This window comes from Homarus americanus, unplaced genomic scaffold (genome assembly GCF_018991925.1).
Source record: "Homarus americanus isolate GMGI-L3 unplaced genomic scaffold, GMGI_Hamer_2.0 scaffold19554, whole genome shotgun sequence".
Classification (NCBI taxonomy): Eukaryota; Metazoa; Arthropoda; class Malacostraca; order Decapoda; family Nephropidae; genus Homarus; species Homarus americanus.
Genome location: NW_024755006.1, coordinates 268,659 through 292,096, shown reverse-complemented (window position 1 = coordinate 292,096; position 23,438 = coordinate 268,659). Strand labels below are relative to the sequence as shown.

Here is a 23,438-nt window from a genome sequence, read left to right as displayed (position 1 = left end):
AGGAGGAGGAGTGGTAAGGAGAGAGAGAGAGAGAGAATCGTTCTTAAACGTTTGCATTTACAGTTTCATTTACTGTGACATTTACCTCTTTTACACACAATGCTCAGAGTCTCAGGGCATCACCTGTAAATAGCGCTACTGTATAATACAATACCTGAATAAAGCCTAAATTACACTACAATACCTGTATATGATAACGTGTATCAATAAAGTGAAAGCTTTCCCCTTGTCACCCAGAGAAAGTTGTAGAAAGCGGAAGAAAGTTAGTGAGGAAGAAAGCCATATATATATAAAAGGGGTTTTATTGTAACTTCACTGTAAAAAAAAAGGAATTCTATTATGCAAATTAGCTCTAGTGAATAAAATGAGGTACAGTACTGGCGAAGGTTCAGTCAAGAGAGAGTCAACCGAGTTTCAACTTGACGAGACTCAAGTAGGGTTCAACTAGTCAAAGCTCAACCGAGGTTCCATTATAAAGGTTTAATAAATTAGACAGGGTTCAGTTAGACAAGGTTCCATATGGCGAGGTTCAAGTGGAATTCAATCAGACAACGGTTCAATGAGACGAGGTTCAACCAGACCAAGGTTCAACCAGACCAAGGTTCAACCAGACAAAGGTTTAACCAGACAAAAGTTCAATCAGACAAAGGTTCAATCTGACCAAAAACAAGTTCAACCAAGGTTCACCCAGACAAAGGTTCAACTGAGGTTCAAGAGAGGAAAGCTAATCAAGGGAATGTTGGTGCGACGTATTTGCCGGGGAGAGACTTTCACCAAACATCTCTTTATCTCCAGCGCCGCTTTCATCCCTCTCTCTAATAACACTGAGACGGCCCTCTCCTGAGACTAGGGGGGTTAGAGGGGAAAGGGAAGGAGAGAGAGGGAGGGGAGTTTAAAGGAAAAGATGGGGAGTGGAGAAGGAGTGGGGGAGTTTTGGAGGGGAAAGGGGAGGGAGAGAGAGTGAGGGGAAATGGGAGAGAGGTAATTTAGAGGGGAGAGAAAGGGAGGGAGGAAGAGATAACTTAGGAAGAGCAGGGGGAGGAGGAAGAGGAAACCAGGAGAGAGATGCAAAGCCTTGACCAAACAACATCATCCTCAACTCAAGTCCAGAGTGAGTCACGTTAATCACACTACCGCACTTCTTTGTCAGCCAGTGTTTACATCTTCAATACATCATCATCGACAACAACAACAATAATGTAAAGATTATTACCTATAGAAGGAGAAGCTGCCTTAATGTTGCTGACATCCTTGTAGTGAATTAGATGATGAGTGTTTGTAAACAGGAACTGCCCTGAGGTGAATCACAGGAATTTCACTGTCCCTCATCACCCTCACCCTCCTCCTTCAGCTGGAGGGAGGGGAAGGTGTGTTCCGCCTGAGTCACACTGAGGGAGGGAGTCTTAGCAGCACGCGTGGTGAGTAAGAAACAGCTCACGATACACTGTGGTGGAGGTCGGTGTGGTGATTAACACTGAACCACTTGTGGGACGCCCCCAGACACACCCGTCCTCACCTGGTGTTGCTGGGACGCCCCCAGACACACCCGTCCTCACCTGGTGTTGCTGGAACACCCCCAGACACACCATCCCCCACCTGGTGTTGCTGTGACGCCCCCAGACACACACCTGGGTCCTCATCTGGTATTACTGTGACGCCCCCAGACACACCATCTCCTCCACCTGGTGTTGCTGTGACGCCCCAGGCACACCTGTCCCCCACCTGGTGTTGCTGGGACGCCCCCAGACACACCTGTCCCCACCTGGGGTTGCTGGGACGCCCCCAGATACACCTGTCCTCACCTGGTGTTAATGGGACGCCCCCAGACACACATGTCCTCACCTGGTGTTGTTGGGACGCCCCCAGACACACCTGTCCTCACCTGGTGCTGTTGGGACGCCCCAGACACACCTGTCCTCACCTGGTGTTAATGGGACGCCCCCAGACACACATAAACTCACACCTGGTGTTGCTGGGACGCCCCCAGGACACACCTGTCCCCACCTGGTGTTGCTAATGCCCCAGACACACCTGTTCCTGGACCTGGTGCTGTTGGGACGCCCCCAGACACACCTTGTCCTCACCTGGTATGTGACGCCCCAGACACACCTGGTCCTGACCTGGTGTTGTTGGGACGCCCCAGACACACTCTGTCCTGACCTGGTGTTGCTGGACGCCCCCAGACACACATAAACTCTCACCTGAAAAGCTGCTGGGACGCCCCAGACACACCATCCCCACTGGTGTTGCTGACGCCCCCAGACACACCTGTCCTGACTCCAGGTTGCTGGGACGCCCCCAGACACACCTGTCCTCACCTGTGTTGTTTGGACGTCCCCGCAGACACACCTGTCCTCACCTGGTGTTGCTGTGACGCCCCCAGACACACACCTTCCAGTCCTGACCTGGTGTTGGCTGCTGGGATCGCCCCCAGACACACCTGTCCTGACCTGGTGTTGCTGGAACGCCCCCAAAACACACCTGTCCTCACCTGGTGCTGCTGGGACGCCCCCAGACACACCTGTCCTCACCTGGTGTTGCTGTGACGCCCCAGACCACACCCTGTCCTGACACTGTGGTGTGGCCCCCAGACACACCTGTCCTCACTTGGTGTTGCTGGGACGCCCCCAGACACACCTGTCCTGACCTGGTGTTGCTGGGACGCCCCCAGACACACCTGTCCTCACCTGGTGTTGCTGGGACGCCCCCAGACACACCTGTCCTCACCTGGTGTTGCTGGGACGCCGCCAGATACACCATCCCCCACCTGGTGTTGCTGGGACGCCCCAAGACAACACCGGACGCACAAGAAACTGTTCAACAGAGGGCGGGCGTCCTTGAGGATGTTGACTCCACAGTAACTGGGCTGCGCTTCCTTCTGCGTCACTCTCTAACATTTGTGACTTTGTTTACATTCTGTCTCGTGAAGTTTTTAAACCACTGTAAACTTTGACAAGATACTTTCAGTTTCCTGCCGGGTATATCGGTAGATCTGGTCCACCTGAATATTAACAACCCCTTCCTCTTGTTTATTTCTCCTGATAGTTAAAACTCGAACTTTACCTGAGGGAGAGGTTAGATTACAATAGGTTAGATTCGGTTAGATAAGGTTAAATTAGGTTAGGTTAACGTTAGGGTGGTTGAACTTAAGGTGAAATTATTTACCGTTTTTTTTAATTCATTACATTAAAGTTTTTCACAATGTTTCGTTCAAGCAGCCCGATTTTGATAGTTTAAATCCGGGTTGTGGCGTCAAGTGGCTAAAAAATACGTAACGTCGCTTCTCTTTCTCCTCATCCTCTCAGCTCAGTCGGGAGCTACTTGTTGTTCCGTTACTTACACACAGGATAGTAAGGAACACGGCTCAAGAAGGGGGGTGTCAATTAAAGGGAAGGGGGTCAGTTTTTTTTTGGGGGGGTGCCAATTTAATAGGGATGGGATGTCAATTTAAGGGTAAGTGGGCTCGAGTTAAGGGTGACTAGATATCAATTTAAGGGGGAAGAAGGGATTTATTAAGGGGCAAAGGGTGAGGGGATATACCTTGGACAGAAAAGAACAACATTCTTGACTAATTTGTCGACTTCTGAGTTATTATTTTCATTCCTGTGTTACTTAATCACTCGTGAGATATATAATGAAAATAATAAGATCCGTATTGGCCACTTACTTCTAAATAAAAACCAAAGTTGGGGGTCACAAAGATATTGAAATGCTAGTATGCAAATGGTACTCTTGGACAGTAAACGATTCAGAGGCCTAAATCCTGAATTGTATTTGAGTCGGACATTGGGAAGGCAATTTTCACAGTGGGTAGGTGGAGGAGGGTGAGGTGGGGGGAGGAGGAGGAGGTGGAGGAGGGTGGACTGGGGGAGGAGGAGCAGGGTGAGGTGGGGGAGGAAGAGAGATGGTAGGGAGGAGGGAGGAAGAGAGGTGGAGGAGGAGGTGGACAGGGAGGAGGAGCAGGGTGAGGATGGGAGAGGAAGAGGGTGGCAGGGAGGAGGGTGAGATGGGAAAAAGGAGGGGAAGAGTAGAGGAAAAGGGAAGAGGAGGAGAAAGGGAAGAAAAAGAAGGAAGAGTTGGGAGGGTGAATAGGAGGAGGAAAAGGATAAAAGGTGGAAGAGGAGAAAGACAATAGGTAAGGAGGAATAGTTCATAGTCCACATAGACGTTCCATACCATAAGCCATTTTTAACCTATGATAAACACCTACATAAAAAAAAAAAAAAAACCACCTACCACCACCACACCTGCCACCTGCCTACCTACCTGCCTACCTGCCTACCTACCTACCTACCTACCTACCTACCTACCTACCTACCTACCTACCTACCTACACGTCTCACTTACCTGTTAACAATCCAATTTATTTCACTGACGGAACAAACACTTTTATTTATATCTCAAACTCGAAACCAGAATTTATTTTAACTGGGGATGTATTTTTCACAGTGATCAACAACAAGAGGTCACAGGATTTCACAAAGATTCGATATATATGATGATTTTGGTGACTAATTGGTGCCAGGTGAAGGTATCCAGGTAAGGTAGAGTCTTGGTGTTGTTTTTAAGTCACGATGGATGCTAGAAATGTTATTGTTTGTGGATGTACCAGACATTATCATCTTATGAGTTCTTCTTCTTCTTCTTCTTCTTCTTCTTCTTCTTCTTCTTCTTCTTCTTCTTCTTCTTCTTCTTCTTCTTCTTCTTCTTCTTCTTCTTCTTCTTCTTCTTCTTCTTCTTCTTCTTCTTCTTCTTCTTCTTCTTCTTCTTCTTCTTCTTCTTCTTCTTCTTCTTCTTCTTCTTCTTCTTCTTCTTCTTCTTCTTCTTCTTCTTCTTCTTCTTCTTCTTCTTCTTCTTCTTCTTCTTCTTCTTCTTCTTCTTCTTCTTCTTCTTCTTCTTCTTCTTCTTCTTCTTCTTCTTCTTCTTCTTCTTCTTCTTCTTCTTCTTCTTCTTCTTCTTCTTCTTCTTCTTCTTCTTCTTCTTCTTCTTCTTCTTCTTCAGCTATTCTTCTTCTTCTTCTTCTTCTTCTTCTTATTCCTTCTTCTTCTTCTTCTTCTTCTTCTTCTTCTTCTTCTTCCTTCTTCTTCTTCTTCTTATTCTTCTTCTTCTTCTTCTTTCTTCTTCTTCTTCTTCTTCTTCTTCTTCTTCTTCTTCTTCTTCTTCTTCTTCTTCTTCTTCTTCTTCTTCTTCTTCTTCTTCTTCTTCTTCTTCTTCTTCTTCTTCTTCTTCTTCTTCTTCTTCTTCTTCTTCTTCTTCTTCTTCTTCTTCTTCTTCTTCTTCTTCTTCTTCTTTTCTTCTTCTTCTTCTTCTTCTTCTTCTTTAACCTTCTTCTTCAGCTATTTCTTCTTCTTCTTCTTCTTCTTCTTCTTCTTCTTCTTCTTCACACTTCTTCTTCTTCCTTCTTCTTCTTCTTTTCTTCAATATTTATTTATTTATTTATTAACTGTTTGTTTATTTATTTATTCTTCTTCTTCTTCAACTTCTTTGTTCTTCTTCTTCTTCCTTCAGCTTCTTCTTCAACTTCTTCTTCTTCTTTATTTATTCCTTCTTCTTCTTCTTCCTTCCTTTATTTATTTTATTTATTCTATTATTCTTCTTCTTCTTCTTCTTCTTCTTCCTTCTTCTTCTTCTTCTTCTTCTTCTTCTTCTTCCTTCTATTCCTTCTTCTTCTTCTTCTTCTTCTTCTTCTTCTTCTTCTTCTTCTTCTTCTTCTTCTTCTTCTTCTTCTTCTTCTTCTTCTTCCTTCTTCTTCCTACACCTCCGCCTCAATAATACACCATTACACCTGTACATCAACACACACACACACACAACACGACGAAAAATGGGGAATAGGGGCCCAAATTCAGAATGGGATATGCAAATTATGAGGGAAGTTATAAAAAAATAGGGGGGGGGAGGCAGAGAGGGTGTTTGGCGTTGGGTCAAACTTGTGGGGAGGGATGAAGCTGTCACAAGTTGTATACGACGAAAACAAATGGGAAAGTGTGACGGGAATATATTAGTGACCCCCCTTAAAGAAAATGGTAGTGTTAGACTAGGGTGGGAGGGGAGACTGTTGTAAATGGTGAAGTAAGTGGCAAAAACTGGATTAATAGTTAGAATGTGTAAATTGTGAAGAATTTGTGTGAAAAAATATTAGGTTCTTTAGTTTGAAGGTTGTAAATTGTGGTGTAAATTACGAAAAAAAAATAGATTTTACTGAAGCCTTTTTTTTGTGATTATGGTGTTAGAGAAAGTAAATACTGTTGATTTAAGTATTAAAGTAAAAGAAGAGAAATTACATTGATTTAAGTAACTACGTAATTACTTAACAAAACTACCAAGGTAACAGAAAACCCACATCAGGGAAACATATTTACATCCCTCACATGATAATCACAAATCAGTTAGTCAGATAGTGCAGGAGAGACGCATATTGGTCTGACCTAGTAAACACGGCCTTCCCTTCCCACCCACTCTCTCCCCTCCCTCTCCATCCAACCCCACTCATCCCCCCCCCTTCCTTTCTATCCCTCCATCCGGTTTTCTTCTTTCCCTCCTCTCCTCTTCCCTACCTTTCCCTTCTCTTCCTACTCACTGCTCCTCCCCTTCCTCCTATCTCCTACAACCCCCTCCCCTCTCCTTCCCCTCCCACCCCCTATCTTCCTCTACCGCAAAAAAATATATATAGATATTAAAAAAAAGGGCTAGAAAACTGAAGCCCTTTTTCTCCCCCTATAACGTCGTTTACCCAATCCAAGGTCCACCTCACTCAAACTCTGGGATGGTTCAGCTGTTTTAACTTGAGGTGTTGGTTCAGGGACTGTTTGGATACAACCTCTCAACTCTTCCCTCTTACTTTTATTTATTCAACGCCTTAGGTTATGTTCCTCAGTAGGTTAAAAGTCGACAACTCTTATTTCCTCAATTATTCTGTTGATTAAGTCTGTTTGTCTGTTCGTTTGTCTGATGGTTGCCTCCCTTAACCCCTTCCTTGCCCCCTACTCCAACACCTCCATGGAGTGAGGTGGCACAGCAGTCCTCCATCTTTCCCACGTTCCTGTGTCATAAACGCTGCCTCGCATGTCTCACACACCACTCCCTCCCTCCCTCCCTCCCTCCCTCCCTCCTCATCTACTTCTGTTTTTCATCAGCACAATTTATCCTCTCTCTTTTTTTTATTCCATTTACTTTTTTTTTGTCACCTCGCTGACCGGCGCTGATGAAGGTAAGTCATGCTGGCCTTAAGGTTCTCTGTCCTGTTTTATGTTGTATAATGATATATTCCCCGTACAGGTATACTGCACGGTGGAGCCTTACCTGGGGGGGTGCTTGTGGAGGGGAAAAAATAGAAAGGAGGGGGAGGTGGAGGTGGAGTTGGTGGTGGAGGAGGTGGGGTAGAAGAAGAGAGGGTGGAGGTGAGAGGGGAGTGTGTGGATGGGCTAAGTGGAGGTGATGAAGGGGGGAGTGGTTGTGTGGATGACTAAAGTGAATGTGTCAAAAAGTTTTCAATAATAATGGTAAAATACTTAACTTTAATATTTATTTATTTATTTATTTAATTTTGACCTTGTGTGTGTGTGTGTGTGTAATAATAATATTAATAATAATAAACGGTTTATTGAGAAAAGTTTGCAGCCCGAAGGCTGAAAATATACATTGGACATAAATGACTTATTAAATACATTGGTGGTTTAACAAAAGCCTTCATTAGAGAAAGGTAAAGGAACATACAGTGAACATACAGATTAATGTTTACAGTGGAGGTCACGTAGATCATGTGAGCTGAGGTGTTGAACAGCAGACACGTAGTGTAGTAACTCCCTCACAGGTGGTGTTATGAGGGACATCACGTGGAGTAGTAGTTCCCTCACAGGTGGTGTTATGAGGGGCATCACGTGGTGTAGTAGTTCCCTCACAGGTGGTGTTATGGGGGCATCACGTGGTGTAGTAGTTCCCTCACAGGTGGTGATGAGGGGCATCACGTGGTGTAGTAGTTCCTCAGGTGGTGTTATGGGCATCACTTGGTGTAGTAACTCCCTCACTGATGGTGTTATGGGGGCATCACTTGATGTAGTAGTTCCTCACAGGTGGTGTTATGAGGGACCTGACGTGGTGTAGTAGTTCCTCACAGATGGTGTTATGAGGGCATCACGTGGTGTAGTAGTTCCCTCAGGTGGTGTTATGAGGGGCATCACTTGGTTATGTAGCTCCCTCACTGATGGTGTTATGAGGGCATCACTTGATGTAGTAGTTCTCACAGGTGGTGTTATGAGGGACACCTGACGTGGTGTAGTGTGTCTCACAGATGGTGTTATGAGGGTGCATCACGTGGTGTAGTAGTTCTCACAGATGGTGTTAAGAGGCATCACGTGGTGTAGTAGTTCTCAGTGGTGTTAAGAGGCATCACTTGGTGTAGTAACTCCTCACTGGATGGTGTTATGAGGGCATCACTTGATGTAGTAGTTCTCACAGGTGGTGTTATGAGGACCTGGATGTGGTGTAGTAGTTCTCACAGTATGTGTTATGAGGGTATCACGTGGTGTAGTAGTTCTCTACAGATGGTGTTATGAGGGCATCACGTGGTGTAGTAGTTCCCAGGGTGGTGGGTTAAGGGAGGGGCATCACTTGGTGTAGTAACTCTTTCACTGATGGTGTTATGAGGGGCATCACTTGATGTAGTAGTCTTTGTGGTGTTATGAGGGGACCTGACGTGGTGTAGTAGTTCCTCAATAGATGGTGTTATGAGGGGCCTGGATGGTGTAGTAGTTCCCTCACAGATAGTGTTGATGAGGGGCATCACTTGGATGTAGTAGTTCCTCACAGATAGTGTTATGAGGGACCTGACGTGTGTAGTAGTAGTTCCTCACAGATAGCATGAGGGGCCTGACGTGGTGTAGTAGTTCCTCACAGATAGTGTTATGAGGGCATCACGTGTGTAGAAGTTCCCCACAGATAGTGTTATGAGGGTATCACGTGGTGTAGTAGTTCCCTCACAGATAGTGTTATGAGGGCATCACTTGATGTAGTAGTTCTCACAGATAGTGTTATGGAGGACCTGACGTGTGTAGTAGTCTCTGAAGGATAGTGTTATGAGGGCCTGACGTGGTGTAGTAGCCCTTCACAGATGGTGTTATGAGGGTATCACGTGGTGTAGTAGTTCCCCCATACAGATAGTGCTATGAGGACCTGACGTGTGTAGTAGCCCTCACAGAGGTGTTATGAGGGACCTGACGTGGCGTAGTAGTTCCCAATAGATAGTGTTATGAGGGCCTGACGTGGTGTAGTAGTTCTCTCACAGATGGTGTTATGAGGGCATCACTTATGTAGTTCCCTCACAGATAGTGTTGGTGAGGGACCCCACGTGGTGTAGTTCCTCACAGATAGTGTGTTATGAGGGTATCACGTGGTGTAGTAGTTCCCCAGGTGGTGTTATGAGGCATCACTTGGCAGTAACTCCTCACTGATGGTAAGCGTGAGGGGCATCACTTGATGTAGTGTAGTTCCTTACAGGTGGTGTTATGAGGACCTGGATGTGGGTGTAGTAGTCTCCCTCAGATGGTGTTATGAGGGCCTGACGTGGTGTAGTAGTTCCTCACAGATGGTGTTATGAGGGCATCATGCGGGTGTAGTAGTTCCCTCACAGATAGTGCTATGAGGGCATCACTTGATGTAGTAGTTCCTCACAGATAGTGTTATGAGACCTGACGTGGTGTAGTAGTTCTCTCACAGATAGTGTTATGAGGGGCCTGGATGTGGGTGTAGTAGTTCCCCACAGATAGTGTTTATGAGGGCATCACGTGGTGTAGTAGTTCCTTGCCAGGATAGTGTTATGAGGGCATCACGTGGTGTGCAGTAGTTCCTCACAGACAGTGTTATGAGGGCATCACTTGATGTGTAGTAGTTCCCAGAGATAGTGTTAAGGAGGGACCTGACGTGGTGTAGCAGTCTCCTCATGATGCGCTATGAGGCCTGATGTGTGGTAGTAGTTCTCTACAGAGAAAAGTTTATAGGCATTTACGTAGTTCCTCACAGATAGTGTTGAGGACCTGGATGTGCAGGCCCTGAGGTGCGAGGCCCATGTAGTAGTTCCTCTCAAGCAGATAGTGTTATGAGGGCATCACGTGGTGTGAGTAGTTCCTCACAGATAGTGTTATGAGGGCATCACGTGGTGTAGTAGTTCCCCACAGATAGTGCTATGAGGGGTACTACGGTAGTTCTCACAGATAGTGTGTTATGAGGGACCTGACGTAGTAGTGGTTCTCACAGATGGTGTTATGAGGCCTGACGTGGTGTAGTAGTTCCTCACAGATAGTGCTATGAGGGGCTCTGATGTGGTGTGGTAGCCTCTACAGAGCAGTGTTATGAGGGGCCTGACGTGGTGTAGTAGTTCCCTTCACAGATGTGTGCTATGAGGGCCTGACGTGGTGTAGTAGTTCCTCACAGATGGTGTTATGAGGGCCTGACGTGGTGTGGCAGTTCCCCACAGATGGTAGCAGTGAGGGGCCTGATGTGTGCAGTAGTTCCTCACAGATAGTGTTATGAGGGGCCTGACGTGGTAGTAAGGTTCCCTCACAGATAGTGTTATGAGGGACCTGACGTGGTAGTAGTTTCCTCACAGATGGTGTTATGAGGGGCCTGACGTGGTGTGTGTCACAGATGGTGTTATGAGGGGCCTGACGGTGTAGTAGTTCCCCACAGATGGTGTTATGAGGGCCTGACGTGGTGTAGTGCTTCTCACAGATGGTGTTATGAGGGCCCTACGTGGTGTGTAGTTCCTAACAGATGGTGTTATGAGGCTTGACGTGTGTGTGTGTGTAGAGACACAGAGAGAATATCCACATTTCACCGATCCCTCCACCCACCACTTACCATCGTATCCACACCGCTGCCCAAAACCACTCCACCCATCACCCCACTGACCACTCCTCCACCCATCCCCCTTCCCACAACTCTACTCACTCCACCTACCCACTCCCCACCCACCCCACCCTCCACCCACCCCACCCCACCCGACCCACCCACCCCACCCGACCCACCCACCTCCAGATAACACACACGACCTGTCATTATACCTCGAGCATCCAAAGTGCGTGCTTACCTCTGACCCCCATCCATCCTCATCCTCCCATCTCCCTCCCACTCGTCTCATCCATCCCTTCTCTCACCTGTCAGCCCTCTCTCTCTCTCTCTCTCTCTCTCTCTCGCCCCTTCTCCTCCCTCTCCTCTCACCCTCCCCTCACCTCCCACTCCCTCATCTCTCAGCCCCTCACCTCTCACCCCCACTCCCACCTCATCTCTCAGCCCCTCACCTCTCACCCTCCCTCACCTCCCACTCCCCATCTCTCAGCTCCCCACCTCTCACCTCTCCCTCACCTCCCACTCCCTCATCTCTCAGCCCCTACCTCAGCCCTCACTCACCCTCCCTCACCTCCCACTCCTCATCTCTCAACCCTCACCTTCTCACCCTCCTCACCTCCCACTCCTCATCTCAGCCCCTCACCTCTCACCCTCCCTCACCTCCCACTCTCATCTCAGCCCCTCACCTCTCCCTCACCTCCCACTCCTCATCTCTCAGCCCCTCACCTCTCACCTCACCCCCACTCATCTCAGCCCTCACCTCTCACCCTCCCTCACCCCACCTCATCTCAGCCCCTCACCTCTCACCTCACCTCCCACTCATCTCTCAGCCCCCACCTCTCACTCACCTCCCACCTCATCTCAGCCCTCACCCTCCCCTCACCTCCCACTCCTCATCTCTCAGCCCCTCCCTCACTCCCACTCCTCATCTCTCGGCCCTCACCTCTCACCCCTCCCTTCACCGTGACAGATTACATCGTACCCTCCCTATGTGTGGCGTCACTTATGATTTAGCCCCTCACACCACAGCTATTGATACGCCTCTAGCTTTCGTGCGTTCCTGCTAGCTCATGTACGTTTTATTTATCCCACATGTACGTTCTGTTTAACTTTCATGTACGTCTTTTTTTCTCTGTTACCTCCAGCTACCACACCATCACCACACTGTCACACCCTCTCACCCACACCATCACACGACCATACTACTACTACCACAGTACCACACCACGACCACACTACTCCACCACGACCACACCTCCTCCCTCCTTACCACCAACACACACCCCCTCCTACCCCATCTCCCCACAGCCAGGCTCCTCACCTACAAGTCGTGCTGATGGAGGAAATTATCAGCGTAAGGTCGAAGGTGACAAGTCTGATATAGCAATTACCTAGAGATCAATATTCCTGCTTTGGTATATCCTTGAACGCTTGTTGTGTAATGGGTTAAAACTATGATAGTTTTTGCTTGCAGTGTGTTAATCTTGTGAGTGTTGCTTCGTTGCAGTAATCTGGAGGTTGCTGCTGGTGTTGACCTTGTGATAGTTGTTGCTTGCAGTGTTAACCTTGTGATAGTTTTTGCTTGCAGTGTGTTAATCTTGCGATAGTTGTTGCTTGCAGTGTGTTAATCTTGTGAGAGTTGTTGCTTGCAGTGTGTTAATCTTGTGAGAGTTGCTTTGCAGTGTGTTGATCTTGTGATAGTTGTTGCTTGCAGTGTGTTAACCTTGTGATAGTTGTTGCTTCGTGTGTTAACCTTGTGATAGTTGTTGCTTGCAGTGTGTTAACCTTGTGATAGTTGTTGCTTGCAGTGTGTTAACCTTGTGATAGTTGTTGCTTGCAGTGTGTTAACCTTGTGATAGTTGTTGCTTGCAGTGTGTTAACCTTGTGATAGTTGTTGCTTGCAGTGTGTTAACCTTGTGATAGTTGTTGCTTGCAGTGTGTTAACCATGTGATATCTTTTGTTGCTTGCAAGAGATTAAAGTAAAGTGAATTAAGAAAATAAACAAACTGTTATACGTTATCTAAATTCTTTAACAGGTTTAGTAAGGGACTCGGGCGAGCAATTGAGATTAAAACAGGCAATTAAGTATACAAATGAGCAATTAGTCATCACACAAGTAATTAAAACTCAAACAAGCAATTAAAAGAAGAACAATTATTAATCAAATAAGCAATTAAATTCAAACAAGCAATTAAGGCTCAAGCAAGCAATTAGGACATTAACAAGTAATTAAGAGAAACACGATTAATAATCAAACAAGCAATTAAGGCTCAAGCAAGCAATTAGTGCATTAACAAGTAATTAAGAGAAACACGATTAATAATCAAACAAGCAATTAAGGCTCAAGCAAGTAGGCATTAACAAGTAATTAAGAGAAACAGACACTTAATAATCAAATAAGCAATTGAATTCAAACAAGCAATTAGGGCATTAACAAGTAATTAAGAGAAACAGACGATTAATAATCAAACAAGCAATTAAGGCTCAAACAAGCAATTAAGAAACCCAAACAAGCAGTAAAGTGACTTATACCTCGAATTAATTTCCTCTGTGGTGAAGAGATCAAGAGGATTATTTGAAGGTGAGAGGGAGACTGAGTGGGGAAAGACTGAGAGGGGTGAGGGAGAAGAGGTGGTGGGGGTAGAGAGGGAGAGACGGGGAGGTGGAGGATGAGAGGGAGAGTGAGAGGTGAGGAGAATGTGAGGTGGCAGGGAGGAGGAGGAGGGAAAAGAGGAGGAAGTGGTGAGGAGAGTGGAGAGGCAGGCATGTAAATGCTATGTAAATAATCCGAGATGATTACCTCTATTATCCAACCACTAATTAGTCAGGTAATTCAAGCCAGGAACCTCGATAAATATTTACCTGATACACCTCATTACTGATATTAAGGCAGGAGGTAGGTAGGCAGGTAGCAGGGGCAGTGAGTAGGGCAGGTAGGTAGATAGGTAGGTAGGTGGGTAGGTGATTAGTAACTATGTATTTACTTGTGTAATTAATTAGTAATCTTGCTAATGAAGGACCAGTTAGTAAGGTAATATATTAATGTTTTATGTTACCACTATTGCACTGTAACATACATAACATACATACAACACACACATACATACATAATACATACAAACATACATACATACATACAACAACATACATTCATACAACATACACATACATACATACATACATAACATACATACATACATACATACATACATACATACATACATACAATGCATACTAACTGCACATACATACAATACATACATACATACATACATACATACATACATACATACATACATACATACACTGTATTTATGTCTGTTAGAGAGCTGCGTTAGAGTTTAGTGAAGGAATTTGTTACTAAAGATCTAAAGTACAAGTTACACAGAAGTTGAGGATTGGGATAAGCTTTTAGGTGATATAAAGAAATGATAAAAAAAATAAGTTTTAGGAAGCCATTTCAACGTCTCCTTCTGCTTGCTGCCCTCTCCTGCCTCCTCCTCCTCCTCCCTCTCCTGCTTGCTGCTCCCTCCTGCCTCCTCCTTGTTGCTCCCCTCCTGCCTCCTCCTCCTCCTCCCTCTCCTGCTCTCCCTCCTGCCTCCTCCTTGTTGCTCCCTGCTTCCTCCTCCTCCTCCTCCTCCTGCTGCTCCTCCTGCCCCTCCTTGTTGCTCCCTGTTTCTCCTCCTCCTCCTCCCTCTCCTGCTTGCTGCTCCTCCTGCCTCCTCCTTGTTGCTCCCCTCGTTTCTCCTCCTCCTCCCTCTCTCCTGCTTGCTGCTCCCTCCTGCCTCCTCCTTGTTGCTCCCTCCTGCCTCTCCTCCTCCTCCTCCCTCTCCTGCTTGCTGCTCCCCTCCTGCCTCCTCCTTGTTGCTCCCTCCCTCCTCCTCCTCCTCCTCCCTCCCTCTCCTGCTTGCTGCTCCTCCTGCCTCCTCCTTGTTGCTCCCTCCTGCCTCCTCCTCCTCCTCCCTCCTGCTTGCTGCTCCCTCCTGCCTCCTCCTTGTTGCTCCCTCCTGCCTCCTCCTCCTCCTCCCTCCTGCTTGCTGCTCCCTCCTGCCTCCTCCTTGTTGCTTGCTCCCTCCTGCCTCCCTCCCTCCTCTCCTGCTTGCTGCTCCCTCCTGCCTCCTCCTTGTTGCTCCTCTTTCTCCTCCTCCCTCCTCCCTCTCCTCCCGCTTGCTCCCTCCGCCTCCTCCTTGTTGCTCCCCCTGCTTCTCCTCCTCCTCCTCCCTCTCCTGCTTGCTGCTCCTCCTGCCTCCTCCTTTGTTGCCTCGTTTCTCCTCCTCCTCCTCCTCTCCTGCTTGCTGCTCCCTCTGCCTCCTCCTTGTTGCTCCCTCCTGCCTCCTCCTCCCCTCCCTCTCCTGCTTGCTGCTCCCTCCTGCCTCCTCCTTGTTGCTCCCCTGTTTCTCTCCTCCTCCTCCCTCCTGCTTGCTGCTCCCTCCTGCCTCCTCCTTGTTGCTCCCCTCCTTCTCCTCCTCCTCCTCCCTCTCTTGCTTGCAACGGAGGGCGCAGTTTGTGCCCGGCACGAGGAGCGACACATCACAAGCAGTGAACTGAATAATGCATCTGCAACTATCTCTTCTCTCTCTCTTGTGGCAAAGTGAACACACACACACACACACACACACACACACACACACACACACACACACACACACACACACACACACACACACACACACACACACACACACACACACACACACACACACACACACACACACACACACACACACACACACACACACACACACACACACACACACACACACACACACACACACACACACACACACGTACACCTGCCTAGGATAACAACATGACAAACACAGAAATAAAACCCCAGACAGAAACAAACAATTGGGAATAACAAACAAATATTTAAACAAATAAACAAACAAATACAAAGGAAGGGAAAACCTGAACGAAAAAAACATCTTATTTTTTCTCCCCACTTCCATCTCTCCCCACCACCCTTGGCCACCTCCATCCTCCCCACCACCCTTGGCCACCACCCATCCTCCCCACCACCCTTGGCCACCTCCATCCTCCCCACCACCCTTGGCCACCTCCATCCTCCCACCACCCTTGGCCACTTCCATCCTCCCCACCACCTTGGCCAACCCCATCCTCCCTACCTCCCTTGGCCAACTCCATCCTCCTACCTCCCTTGGCCACCTCCATCCTCCTACCACCCTTGGACCACCTCCATCCTCCCCTACCATCCTTAGCCACCTCCATCCTCCCCTACCTTGGCCAACTCATCCTCCCCTCCCTTGGCCAACTCCATCCTCCCCCTCCCCCTTACCACCTCCATCCTCCCCCCACCACCTTGGCCAACTCCATCCTCCCCTACCTCCCTTAGCCAACTCCATCCTCCCCTACCTCCTTGGCCACCTCCATCCTCCCCCACCACCCCTTGGCCAACTCCATTCCCCTACCACCCTTACGCCACCTCATCTCCCTACCACCCTTGGCAACTCCATCCTCCCCTACCTCCTTGGCCAACTCCATCCTCCCCCTACCTCCTTGGCACCTCCCATCCTCCCCCTACCCTTGGCCAACTCCATCTCCTCCCCCCCTACCCCACCCTTGTACCTCCATCCTCCCCTACCACCCTTCAGCCACCTCCATCCTCCCCCTATCCCTTAGCTCCATCCTCCCCTACCTCCCTTGGCTCCATCCTCCCCACCACCCGCCAGCCACCTCCATCCTCCCCCACCACCTTGGCCAACTCCATCCTCCCCACCACCCTTGGCCAACTCCATCCTCCCCTACCCTTGGCCAACTCCATCCTCCCCTACCACCCCTTGCACCTCCATCCTCCCCTACCACCTGGCCAACTCCATCCTCCCCTACCTCCCTTGGCCACCTCCATCCTCCCCTACCCTTGGCCACCTCCATCCTCCCCTACCATCCCCAGCCCCTCCATCCTCCCACCACCCTTCCCACCTCCATCCTCCCCCCACCACCCTTGCACCTCCATCCTCCCCTACACACCCTTGCCCATCTCTTCCCCCCCACCATCCTTGTGCTCCATCCTCCCCACCACCCTTGGCCCACCACATCCTCCCCATCATCCTTGTCCTCATCCACACCCCAAGCCACCTCATCCACTCCCCACCTCCCTTGGCCCCTCCATCCTCCCAACCACCAACCTCCATCCTCCCCATCATTGCCCACCTCCATCGTCCACCCTTGGCCTTCCATCCTCCCACACCCTTGGCCCCTCATCCTCCCCACCCCTTCAGCCCTCATCGTCCCCCCACCACCCTTGGCCACCTCCATCCTCCCCCACCACCTTCCCAGCCACCTCCATCCTCCCCCACCACCTTGGCCTCCATCCTCCCCCACCACCTTGCACCTCCATCCTCCCCCCACCACCTTGCACCTCCATCCTCCCCTACCACCCTTAGCCACCTCCTATCCTCCCCACCACCCTTGCACCTCCATCGTCCCCCACCTGGCCACCTCCATCGTCCCCCCACCCTTGGCCCCTTCCATCCTCCCCCCCACCACCCTTGGCACCTCCTCCCCCCCCACCACCCTCAGCCACCTCCATCCTCCCCACCACCCCCAGCCACCTCCATCCTCCCCTACCCACCTCTACCTCCCCCCACCACCCTTGTACACTCCATCGTCCCCACCACCTTGCACCTCCATCGTCCCCACCACCCTTGGCCCTATCCTCCCCCCCCACCCTTAGCCACCTCCATCGTCCCCCCACCTTGGCCACCTCTATCCTCCCCACCACCCCTTGCACCTCCATCGTCCCCCCACCACCTTGGTCATGCACCTCTTCCCACCTCACCCACACCCCCCCCCCTCCCCCATTTCCCTTCATCTTCCATTCCTCCAATGTGTTGGCAGGAATTAACCCTTGAAGTCGCGTTCGTTAGCTCTCTCTCCTCTCTCTCTCTCTCTCTCTCTCTCTCTCTCTCTCTCTCTCTCTCTCTCTCTCTCATAAACGAGCTAATGACAGTCCTTTCATCATCAGCCGGGAATGAATTTAACGAGACAGACAGACAGACAGAGGTTGGTGAGTAATGTTTTTATTTTGTAGTGATCTTGTTTGTGTAGTAAATATGTGTTAAAATGAAGTCAATCAGTCAACACACACACACACACACACACACACACACACACACACACACACACACACACACACACACACACACACACACACACACACACACACACACACACACACAGCCCTGTGTAGCGGATCGAGGTCGTCGTGATATAATTGGCGTCCTTCACACTGTCGCCACAGACACGAGCATTGAAATATATGTTTACACTTCTCTCTACACTCACACACTCAGAAACACATATACACCCTCTCTCCCCTGTTCTCCCCGCATTCTCCTCCCCAACACACTTTACTACCCCACATACTTCCCACACATTCCGTACCCCCACACATTCTGTACCCCCACACTCCTCTTCCGTCACACACTTCACCCCACACACTTTCCTCTTCCCAAACACTCCTCTTCCCATGCACATCTCCTCCCCCCACCCCCCCCCCCCCCCACACACTCTCCTCCCCCCCACACACCCCCCACACACTCAGCAGCGGTCTAGCACACACCCACAATGACTCGCACTGGTGTGGTCAACAATCTTCTCGGCTGCTGGATAATGTTTTAACAATTTTGCTCATTAACACAGATGAAGGAACACAGTCACCAGCACCGTAAGGAACACAGCCACCAGCACCGTAAGGAACACAGTCACTCAGCACCGTAAGGAACACAGTCACTTAGCACCGTAAGGAACACAGTCATCAGCACTGTAAGGAACACAGTCACTAGCACTGTAAGGAACACAGTCACTCAGCACCGTAAGGAACACAGCCCTCAGCACCGTAAGGAACACAGTCACTCTCAGCACCGTAAGGAACACAGTCACTCAGCACCGTAAGGAACACAGCCAGCACCGTAAGGAACACAGTCACTCAGCACCGTAAGGAACACAGTCACCAGCACCGTAAGGAACACAGTCAATCAGCACTGTAAGGAACACAGTCACTTAGCACCGTAAGGAACACAGTCACCAGCACTGTAAGGAACACAGTCATCAGCACCGTAAGGAACACAGTCACTAGCACCGTAGGAACACAGTCACTCAGCACCGTAAGGAACACAGTCACCAGCACCAAGGAACACAGTCACCTCAGCACTGTAAGGAACTTAAACCTAACTTAGTTTAAACCTAACCTAACCTAACTTAACGCTCACTTAACTTAACCTATCCAACTAATCTAATGCTGTCCGAAGCTAATTTAACCAAACTTAACTCATCCAACCTTGTCCTAAACCAACCTAACTTAATCCAACGCTGTGGTAACCTAACCCAACCTAATCTCACTGATGCTGTCTTAAACCAACCTAACTCAACCTAATGCTATCCTAACCTAACCTAACCTATACCGTATACCCCCAAGGAACATTAGATTATGAATCTTCATTATCCATTTCCTCTTATTTCTCCTGTAGCCAGAAATTAAATCAATATCTCTTGAATTTATGCCGGTAAACGCTTTTTATTTGTCTGCCCGTTATCTCCGTCTGTTCGTCCGTCCGGTGTTTGTCCGCACGATAACTCAAGTAAATATTGTTGTATTTTAATCAAACTTTGGTGGATTTATATTAATGCACTTAAAGGTCAGTTCAATAATGAGCGTTTAACATCACCGTCTGGAGCTGCGGCCTTTGGTGCCTGATATAAATGTGTTATGGGGAGATACAGGTAAGGTACAGGTGTAGTGATGTAATAAGGTAAGGTAATGGTAATTTAGTTCAAAGTCAATAGCACAGGTATAGGTATACAGGTAAGGTACAGACAGGTACAGGTATACAGGTACAGGTATATACAGGTAAGGTGTAGTTGACAGGTACAGGTAGATACAGGTACAGGTACAGGTGTAGTTCAGATACAGGTACAGGTAGATATGGGTACAGGTATAACAGGTACAAGTGTAGTTCAGATACAGGTACAGGTAGATATGGGTACAGTATATACAGGTACAGGTGTAGTTCAGATGGTACAGGTAGATGCAGGGTACAGGTATATACAGGTACAGTGTAGTTGATACAGGTACAGGTAGATACGGGTACAGGTATATACAGGTACAGGTGTAGTTCAGATACAGGTACAGGTAGATACAGGTACAGGTGTAGTTCAGATACAGGAGGCAGATACAGGTACAGGTGTGAGTTCAGATACAGGTACAGGTAGATGTACAGGTATATACAGGTACAGGTGTAGTTCAGATACAGTACAGGTAGATACAGGTACAGGTGTAGTTCAGATACAGGTACAGGTAGACAGGCATGCATATATATACAGGGGATTCAGATACAGGTACAGGTAGATACAGGTACAGGTATATACAGGTACAGGTGTAGTTCAGATACAGGTACAGGTAGATACAGGTACAGGTATATACAGGTACAGGTGTAGTTCAGATACAGGTACAGGTAGATACAGGTGTGTAGTCAGATACAGGTACAGGTATACAGTTACAGGTGTAGTTCAGATACAGGCGTAGATACAGTACAAGTGTAGTTCAGATACAGGTACAGGTATATACAGTTACAGTGTAGTTCAGATACAGGTACAGGTAGATACGGGTACAGGTATATACAGGTACAGTGTAGTTCAGATACAGGTACAGGTAGATACGGGTACAGGATATACAGGTACAGGTGTAGTTCAGATACAGGTACAGGTAGATACGGGTACAGGCATATACAGGTACAGGTGTAGTTCAGATACAGGTACAAAGTGATCACTGTATACCAAACACTGCTCAGGGCAACGTATAAATGCAAGATTAAGTGTTACATCAGCCTCTCGTGACTACCTCGTGTTGGTGGGTCGTGGCCTCGAGTGACCTTCCTACCACACGACCTATAACCATAAAAAGTCGTAGGTGAAAGAAGGTCAGGGTCATCCCCGACCAACCTATGGCCTGGGAGGTCAGTGAGGATGGCCAGTCAGTCTGTATTGTTGCAAGGTCATGCTAGATCAGTCCATGACCCACGGCTTGGAGGAAGTCAAGGTGGGGGGAGGGGGAGGAGGGTCAGGTAGCTCTGTGTGCGGCCTTGTACTACTTGCCCTTGGGTTGCAGTGGATTGAGGGAGGGAGAGGGAGGGGGTGGAGGAGAAGGAGAGGATGAAGGGAGGGGAGAGGGTAGGGGAGGAGGACAATAGGATGATCTGCGGTAATGTTCTCAGATCGTCAAAGCCTCTCCCACCAGCCACGGAGAGAGAGAGATAGAGAGAGATGAGAAGAGTTGATGGAGAAAGAAAGTTACTCAAATGTTATGTCATCGTACTCAAGGGCTTAAATTATCGTACTCAGTGGCTTAAATTATCGTACGCAAATATTAGATTACCGCAAAGCTTAGATTATCGTACTCAAGGGTTCAGATTGTCGTACTCAAGGACTCAGATTATCGTACTCAGAGGGCTCGAAGGCGTTAAGGGTTTCAGTACTCTCACCACCGCCCGATAACTGTAGACAATGTTGTGAGGATGACAGAAGAGTACAGTAAAGCGGCCATAATAAAATACATTCTTGGGGAGGGGGAGATGAGAGAGGGAAAGGGGGAGTGCACCGCCATATCTCCCAATAGTTCATTGTGGAATGGACACATGAGGCTGATTCCCGGATGCCAGAGTGTGTGTACTGTAGAGAGGGAAGGAGAGAGAGAGAGAGAGAGAGAGAACCGGAAAACTGACCACAAAGGAGCCTTAAAATTACTATATAAAGTCTTCATTACTTTAATTACAGCATCATGACAAATCTAATATAAATGAGTGAAAATATGATTAAATTAACTCAATCTAGAAAACAGAAAAGGAGTCAATACTTTACCTTGTGGGGATGACGACTATGGAACCGTGTGTGTGTGTGTGTGTGTGTGTGTGTGTGTGTGTGTGTGTGTGTGTGTGTGTGTGTGTGTGTGTGTGTGTGAGGCCCGGAGGCGAGTGGTGGTATGTCGAGCTAATTGTCCCGCGAAGGTTGTTGTCTTATTCGCCACGCTCCGAGTCACATTCCTGAGTCGCCATGCTCCTCCTAGTTAGTTATCACGCTCCAAATCACGGGCTTATGCTACCACACCAACACCCTGACACCCACCACCTCCCCCACACCACCACCACCTCCCGCACACCACCACCACCTCCCACACTACACCACCCCACACTCCACCACCTCCCCACTTCACCACCTCCCCACACTCCACCACCCCACTCACCACTTCCACACCCACCACCACACCTCCCGCACACCACCACCACCCCACACTCCACCACCACCTCCCCACACCACCACCACCTCCCCACACTCCACCACCTCACCCACCACCCCACACTCCACCACCTCCCACACCCACCACCACCCCTGCACACCACCACCACCCCACACCCACCACCACCTCCCCTGCACACCATCTCCCACACCCACCACCTCCACACCCACCACCTCCCCACTTCACCACCTCCCCCTCCACCACCTCCCACACTCCACCACCTCCCCACACCCACCACCTCCCTCATTCTCACCACCCCACACCCACACCTCCCCACACCCAACACCTCCCACACTCCACCACCTCCTCACTTCACCACCTCCCCACCCACCACCCTCCCCACACTCCACCACCTCCCACACCCCACACCTTCCACACTTCACCACCTCCCACACTCCACCACCTCCCACACCCACCACCTCCCACACTCCACCGCCTCCCCACATTCCACCACCTCCACACTCCACCACCTCCCACACTCCACCACCTTCACCACCACCTCCCACACTCCACCACCTCCCACACTCACCTCCCACCCACCTCCCACACCCACCTCCTCACTCTCACCACCCCACACTCCACCACCTCCCCACACTCCACCACCTCCCACACTCCACCACCTCCTCACTTCACCACCTCCCACACCCACCACCTCCACACTCCACCACCTCCCACATTCCACCACCTCCCCTCATCACACCTCCACACCCACCACCTCCCCACACCCACCACCTCACCTCACCACCTCCACACTCCACCACCTCCACACTCCACCACCTCCCACACTCCACTCCCACACCCACCACCTCCCACACTCCACCACCTCCACACTCCACCACCTCCCACACTCCACCTCCACCTCCCACACTCCACCACCTCCTCACCTCACCACCTCCCACACTCCACCACCTCCCACACCCACCACCTCTCACTTCACCACCTCCCACACTCCACCACCCACCTCCACTCACTCCACACATCCCACACTCCACCACCCCCACACTCCACCACCTCCTCACTTCACCACCTCCCACACTCCACCACCTCCCTCACTCCACCACGCTCTCACATAGTGGCAGCGTAAGTGGGGGAGCTGGAGAGTATTATAACGGAGCCTCCGGGCGACCGTGTGTGGTAGCTATGGGTCGTGGTCAGGGTCGCGTGGGGCTGGTTGACCTCCCCGGTGCGGCGTGCCAGACGGGGACGCCTCGGCGGTGATAGGGCCGGGTCGAGGTGAATCAGGGGTGAGACGGGGCAACCAGAGTGACAAAACCGGATAGA

The 23,438-nt window shown here is 49.3% G+C and overlaps 1 protein-coding gene across 1 annotated transcript in view; it reads left to right on the top strand.

The window, feature by feature from the left end:
• The first annotated feature begins 559 nt into the window (after nt 1-559).
• The window catches only part of LOC121856136 (adhesive plaque matrix protein-like), an 85,185-nt gene continuing 62,306 nt past the window's right edge, over nt 560-23,438 (top strand). Inside the window, exon 1 of the mRNA XM_042351452.1 lies at nt 560-742. Coding sequence (XP_042207386.1) covers nt 560-742 — 183 coding nt within the window. The remainder of the gene's footprint in view (nt 743-23,438) is intronic.